At 41.8% G+C, this 7500-nt stretch overlaps 1 protein-coding gene across 3 annotated transcripts in view; it reads left to right on the top strand.

The window, feature by feature from the left end:
* Positions 1-7500, top strand: part of scml2 (Scm polycomb group protein like 2) — a 29820-nt gene that overhangs the window by 2813 nt on the left and 19507 nt on the right. For 2 of the 3 annotated variants that reach the window (XM_053676591.1, XM_053676592.1), the window contains exons 1-5: positions 1-677; positions 773-847; positions 933-2185; positions 2467-2555; positions 2847-3090. The exon at positions 1-677 is cut by the window's left edge and continues 2794 nt beyond it. In XM_053676591.1, the coding sequence (XP_053532566.1) occupies positions 1987-2185; positions 2467-2555; positions 2847-3090 (532 nt within the window). In that variant the 5' untranslated portion in view covers positions 1-677; positions 773-847; positions 933-1986. The remainder of the gene's footprint in view (positions 678-772; positions 848-932; positions 2186-2466; positions 2556-2846; positions 3091-7500) is intronic. The other variant, XM_053676590.1, reaches the window with a different exon arrangement.

Raw genomic sequence — 7500 nt, 5'->3', positions numbered from 1 at the left:
CTAATCGAATCTAATCGAATCGAATGTATTCATACTCATCACCGTGAAATTTCCAGGAACACGTTAGGAATAAAACGAGGAATTGTCATCGGCTGTTATAACTACAAGCGCATAGTTTGATTCCAATTATATGACGTGCTGTTGAATTCTGCGTTCTGATTGGTCGGAATGCGTCTATTGATTTTTCCATAACGGCAGCTCTGACAATTCTGGAAGCTTCAGATTAGAAAACATGACGACGACTTACGCAGTCGCGTCTTCTGTTTTCTCCACACCAACACGACCGGCACGTTATCCTGTTCGGTCTCCCAGACTGACCAGTGCTCTGTAAGGAGACGTTTATTTAACGTTTACGCAAAGGAGTCTCCTGTATCAGCACTCTGTTGCAGACTGCTGATCATCTGCTAATGTGTCGCATTTCCGTCCCCATGTTACAGCTCTCTCTGTTTTCTCAAACCGTTCCTTCGTGGGAGCGACGTACAGACGAGAGGAAGACGTCTCCTGACTCCTTGTCAGCTTGCACACTATCTCAGCTGTAGCCGATTTTCTTTGTGAGTTATCACTGACTTGTGCGAGAAAATGCTTTGATCCGTGCAGCCATCTGGAGTTCTTTACGTGCACGTTTCCGCTGGTCACCAAGGTGCCTGATGACATCATGGGTAAAACACCTCAGAAAGGTAACCTTACCCTTTTTTTTTTTTTTTTTTTTTAAGTTTATTTAAAATGCAATCCTTATTGAAACTCTTTAAACTGAATTTGGTTTCTTTCACAGACACAAAACACAGTAAACAAGATAAACCAAGGGGTGGCAGTGATGTACCCGCCCCCCTACTGACTACTTACAGTGGTACAGTCCTGTCTTTTTAACTTTAACCGACCCAATGTACTGTAAACCACTTAATGCTTATTACGCTCTCTCGGGTGTTTCCCAGAGCCATTCAACTGGGAGAATTATTTAAAGGAGACTTCATCAACGCCAGCACCCCCCAGCTGTTTTAGACAGGTAGGATTCGATCCATTCGATCCAGCTGTGGTGCTAGAAAGCAAGTGAGCAGGCTAGTATGGTAAATCCATTTCGACAACAAATCCAGACTCACAAACCAAGCATAGAAAGATACATACTGAAAGCACAAAAGACCAGCAACACGGTACAGTGGTACACGTTAGTACCCTTTTTCTGAGAGTGTGTACTACATTATTGTATTTTTTTTACGTTCTGCTTGAAATGATGCTTCTGAAAATATATCTTCTGGGCCTTGGGTAGGAATGTGTAGGGTCGGGGGTTCGATTCCCACCGCTGCCCCTGTGTGGGCGGAGTCTGCATGTTCTCCCCGTGCTGCGGGGGTTTCCTCCGGGTACTCCGGTTTCCTCCCCCAGTCCAAACACATGCATGGTAGTCTGATTGGCGTGTCTAAAGTGTCCGTAGTGTATGAATGTGTGTGTGAGTGTGTATGTGATTGTGCCCTGCGATGGATTGGCACCCTGTCCAGGATGTACCCTGCTGTATGCCCTAGGCTCCAGGTTCCTTGTGACCCAGTAGGACAAGCGGTATATAGAAGATAGGATGGATGGATGGATGGAATATTTATGTAATATTATAATATTTACATCGTTAGCTCTGATTTTCTCTTAAAACTTTGGAAATATTAACCTTTATGAACCCTCAAAACCCATAGATGTCGCTATATTCACTGGAATTATCTGTATTATGAACGTCTACAGTACACTTCTCCGATCAGGATTAGTGGCTATTCTTTATTGAAAGCTTTGTGAGCACTCCTTTTTTTTTTTTTTTTAGAACTCCCAAATTTGTCTGATGGATCTTTATTTTATTTCAGAACGCGTCTCTGTAATCTCTTGCAATGCATCCTTGTGGTCAGTAGGCTTTCCAGACACTGGTTTAGCCTATGAGTTCAAACTTTAAATGGTTTTAAAAAAACATATCTCCAGTCCAGGATACGTCCCACAAATGATTTCAAAGTGGGTATGAAAGTGGAGACGTACGACCCTCGGAACTCCACCTCCGTGTGTATCGCCACTGTGATGGGGCTGATGGGAGCACGTCTGCGCCTGCGGTTGGACGGCAGCGACAGCACCAATGACTTCTGGCGTCTGGTCGACTCTTCAGACATTCAGCCAATCGGCACGTGTGAGAAGAGTGGAGACATGCTGCAGCCGCCGCTAGGTACGATCCCCATCTGACACAACATCCGAAACCATATTTACTCGCTGTCGTAGTGGCGTCTTTTGTAAGGAGACGTTTCTTCAAGGAAGGAGTCACCAGTCTCAGTGCTTTATAACTCTCAGAGGTAAAGCTCTTCAATAGGAATGTATGTGTACTTGATCGTGATCTATCTTAGCTTCATATCTGATATCCATCCCTCTTAATAGAGCCGTACAGCGGTGGTGATTTGTAACTGTAACTCATCTCTCTGTAATTAGTGATGCTGTTCCGCTTCCTCTCAGGTTTCCGGATGAACGCCTCATCCTGGCCCGTGTTCCTGTTAAGAACGTTAAGTGGAGCGGAGATAGCACCAGCCCCGGCGTTTAAAAAGGCGGGTCTATTTGGAACTAAAGGCGGTGGCATCGGCCTTATTTCCACTTTAACAGAGACACACACTGCTCATAGCACCCGAAGCATCATACCATTATAATTTTACACTCAGGATATATTGTTCAGGATATATTACTTTATTAAGAATGTGCCGGTAATTCAATATGAAAAGGTATTACTATATCTTTGGACGAGCGTTATCATTCATTAACGTATGTGGAGGACAATGTTAGTGACCAAATTGTGCAAGATGTTCATTCTTACTGAATTATTTCTTGCTTCGATTCGTTAGGAGCCGCTCAAGCCGTCGCGAAACCACTTCAGAGTGGGCATGAAGCTGGAAGCAGTAGACAGGAAGAACCCGTGTCTGATCTGCCCAGCGACCGTCGGACAGGTGCGTGGAGACGAGGTTTTCATCATGTTCGACGGCTGGCGTGGAGCCTTCGACTACTGGTGCGAGTACTACTCCAGGGACATCTTCCCCATCGGCTGGTGTCACCTGACCAACCATAGCCTCCAGCCACCTGGGACCAGTTGTGAGTACATTTGCTTTCCACTAGATGGCACAAAAGCTTCGATTTTCCTTTCAGAGGTCCACGCTTAACCTAATCTAGTGTATGAATTGGCTTTATTGTTCAAAATAAACATCTCTGTTACAAAAGAGAAATGATCACGAGTAGACCAAGAATTCAAAAAAAATGTGAAGGGTCCTCTAGTACAATACTTTTAACATTATATTCTAATTACTCTCAACATTCATGTGGGTAATTATTTATCATTGATTTATATTGTTTGAATGGGTAGAATCCATTTAGTCGCCTTAGATCTTCAGTTACTGTAGTGTTTATTTCCAATTTTAAATGAAAAAAAGAGCGAGAAAAAAGGTGCGATTTTTCAATGCGGTCTCGGACTTTTCAACTTTTATTTTCAAAAATAAAATAAATGAAAATAAAACCCCTCATCAGGAGGTCCCGAACTTATAATACACACTCGAAACTGCAATTCTTTGCAATTCTTTACTAGTTTTTACTGTAGTCACTGATTAAAATTCATAGTCGTTAATGAATAATACAGTATGATTTAATATGAATAACTGAATAATAAGAATAATAATCTCCTGAGACTTTAAGCAGTCTCAGATTCACACCTATCCGTGCTCAATCACTTGCCATATAATTACTGTACACATAAGACCAAATGCTAGCCTCACGTCCTGCTATTCAGCATTTGGTAAAGGCTTCCACTACAGAGACCAAAAAAAAAAAAAAAAGAATTCCTGCCTGTTTTAAGGATACCCGTGTTGAATTTACAGCTGCAATCAGAGTTATTCGACCCCCAGTGCAGATCAGGTTTATTGTCAAAATGTACAGACTTCCAGCTCTTTGCGATGAACACATCAAACTGAAACAGTTGAAATAGTTCAACACGACGAACGCTTCAAGCGGTTTCCACGAATTCAACTGAAAATGCAACTTATAATGACTTCTCCAGTCTCAAAATTATTCACCCCCTTGAACAGAATCCTTCACAACAGCACAAATATGCAGAGCAGGTGTTGTCTCAAGCACGGCTGATATAAACTAATCAAGGGCTTCATTAGCTGAACCAGGTGTCCTTGAGCTAGTACACATGAAATACCTGAACTGGCTAGGGGCAGAAATGCATGAAATACCTGGACAGGGCAGAAAAAGGAAGCTAAAACCCTCAAGGTACTGCAAAAGACCTGCAGCGAGACTCGGTGTAACAGGCACTGAGGTTTCAGTGAGCACAGTAAGGCGCGTACTAAACGCAGAAGGTTTCCACGCCACAGAAGTTTTGGGATTCTGTTCTGATGAGCGATGAAACAAAACTGGAACTTTTCAGCACGATGGATCAGCGGAACGTCTGGAGGAAGAAGAATGAAGAAAGAACACTCTGTCCACAGTCGAGCATGGTGGGGGCTCGGTGATGCTCTGCGGCTGCTCTGCCTCCTCTGGCACTGGAAACGTGCAGCGTGTGGAAGGTGAGATGGATTCAGTGAAGTATCAGGAAACCCCAGGAGAAAACATCATGCCGTCTGTGAGGAAGCTGAAGCTTGGGCGTCATCAGACCTTCCAACAGGACAACGATCCCAAGCGTACCTCAAATTCCACCAAGGCTTGGTGCAGAAGAAGTCCTGGAAGATTCTACAGGGCCATCACAGTCACCTGACTTGAACCCCATAGAAGATCTCTGGTGGGGTTTGAAGAAGACGGTCGCAACACGCAGACCCAAGAATATCACTGACCTGGAGGCCGTTGCTCATGAGGAACGGGAGAAGATTCCTCAGGAACGCTGCAGAAGATCTGCATCTCGTTTACAGCAGGTCATAACAGCAAAAGGAGCTCCACTAAATACTAAGGATAATTTAGAGACTGGAGAAATCATTATAAGTTGCATTTTCAGTTGAATTTGGGGAAACCATTGAAGCATTCGTTGTGTGGAACTATTTCTATTGCTTTTGTTTGATTTGTTCATCGTAAACATCTGAAAGTCTGTACATTTTAACACTAAACTGGGGGTTGAATCATTTTGATTTCAACTGTATTCGTGATGTATTTGTGATGTAGTGGTTAATGGCTCATATGAAAATAGACTTTCAGGGATTTACGAATTTACAGTTTTCAAATGTTGTTTTTTTTTTTTTTTTACCTAGCCTACTAGATTATATTGTTCTAATTGTATTGTGGCAGTTGTATACAGTGTTTAGTATCAAAAAAAATCTTAGTTGTGCTGTCTGTGCTGCATGATACTCTACACACAGAAACCCAACAGTGTCCGGATTAATCTTATAACAGACAGCGATAAAATAATTCATTTCTTTATACTGATTGAAAATCTATGAGAAGTCAATAATGCCAGTGTACTGCGAGGAAGTATTAACCCTTACCATGCACGGTTAAAATATACTCGATTTAGTGCCTCTTTAAAACAGTTCAGTTCAACCGATTTTCTAAAGAAATCATCTCTGTACTCTTATAAGGCAGCTGATATTACACCTTCTTTCGGAACTTGGGAGTGATCCTAAAAACACAAACTCAATCCGTCTGACGTTTTATAGATCAGTTGGGCAAGAGTGAAAAGAAAAGAAGAGTTTTCTTTTGTCACCATCATTACTTTGTGAATCAGTGTTACGGTGTGAGGCTTTAAATAAACGATGGAATGGGATAAAAATAATATACTCTTCTTCTTATTACAGATTTCATTTCCTCACCGAAATAGAGAAATGGCCTCATCAAAAGCTAATGCCTCGCCACTAAATCTTTTTAACAGCGTATGCTTAACAGGCTACACTTAGCACGCATTCTTGGCTGAGCCGCACATATCCGTGTTTCCCAGTGGGGCGTAAATCAGGAGCGCACGGCTTTATCTCTGCCTGCTGGCCCTGTGCTTGAACGGTTCCTCAAGCGCAAGCAGGGGTAATTGATGTGAACTGACCATAACGCGTAGAGTGTGATGGATGGCGGTGGTGGTCATGTGTGTCTTGTAGGCTCCGTATCAGTTCTTCCCGCTTTGAGCAATTTGCAACACACTTCCTGCAGTTAAAAGCAGCACCACCTGGGTGCTGGTTCACTTATTTAAAAGTTTCTACACAGCGACGGTGGATGTGTATATTTTTCATTTGAAGTGGTAGCTGGGTAAGAAAAAAACTAAACCTAATGATATTTTTTTTTTAAAAAACCAAAAACAACATTACGGCCTTGGTTGTAGACCATTTAACATTGGATGAAGAAAGGACTGGATTTCACAGTGCATGTTACAAAGAAAAAAACCTTCATATACTACATTACCAGTAATGCCATAGTGAAAAGTGAGAAAAATTCACTGAAAGATCGAATTCTGACACCAGCAGCCTATCAAAAAGCAGCTCCTTTTTATTTATTTATTTATTTTTAAAATAAATTATAAAATAATACATATGATCATGAAGCGTGCCTTTATTTATAGCATGGAGACACCTTTTTGGAAGAAATATATCAAATTTCCTCGAGGTAGTAGTCTAGCAGAGGTGTCCAAGGATATAATTGGCAGAAAAACACAATTTGGGGCATTTTTGGGCTGTTTGCCAAAAATCAGTCTGGCAGCTTTTCCACAGGCCATACATACTGTACTTTGCATGCTGAAGAAAGAAAGAAAGAAAGAACCAACAAAAGAAAGAAAGGAAGGAAAAAGAAAGAAAGGAAGAAAGAAAAAAATTGCCTTCAGGATGATAAGTCTGAAATACTTTAGTCACATGACAAGTAAATCTTGTAATAGTAGCTGGATCACTCCGTGAAAACCGCAGCCCGACTGTGTGAGGGGAACATTCCAGAAAAAGGAATTCTGAAGAACACTCCCACCCGTTACCGTCAGACATAACGGCATATGGGTCAAAAGATAACATCTCCACTCGAACATGAGTTATGAGGCCTCACATTTACCGCGGACACGAGAATAACAATGAATTTCTCAACGCGCGTCCGATTTAATTATAGGACTGCAAGTCGATAAATAACATTAACAGAAGTTTGAACTCAATCAACAATTCGAACCAATCGAAAAGGAGGATCGAGGTCACCGAAATCACAAAGACATTAAGGTAAGACCATATCCTTTTTTATGGTTTTTATCATAATGTAGTTGCAATATTTATTAATTGAGGGACTTCACGATACCCTGCACGAAACTTCGCGGGTGTAACATAGGGGTAACTTACCTGGACACGAACATCACAGATTGTCACAACGCTCGCATCCGCCATGTTGGATGATTATCGCAGGGATCTGTAAGTACTCTCAGATGATACACATCATGCCTGAATGTTGGAAATCTGAAGCTTGGGAATAAGACCGCGGCTGTTTCGAGTGTGACGCGACAAAACTACAAACTTTAAAATGCTGATTTTGTTTATAATCTTAAGTCACAACCGTTACATTCACAACAACGTT

This window comes from Ictalurus punctatus, chromosome 27, assembly GCF_001660625.3.
Source record: "Ictalurus punctatus breed USDA103 chromosome 27, Coco_2.0, whole genome shotgun sequence".
Taxonomy (NCBI): domain Eukaryota; kingdom Metazoa; phylum Chordata; class Actinopteri; order Siluriformes; family Ictaluridae; genus Ictalurus; species Ictalurus punctatus.
Note: the sequence above shows the minus strand (reverse complement) of the source record. Positions and strands in the feature narration are given on the sequence as shown.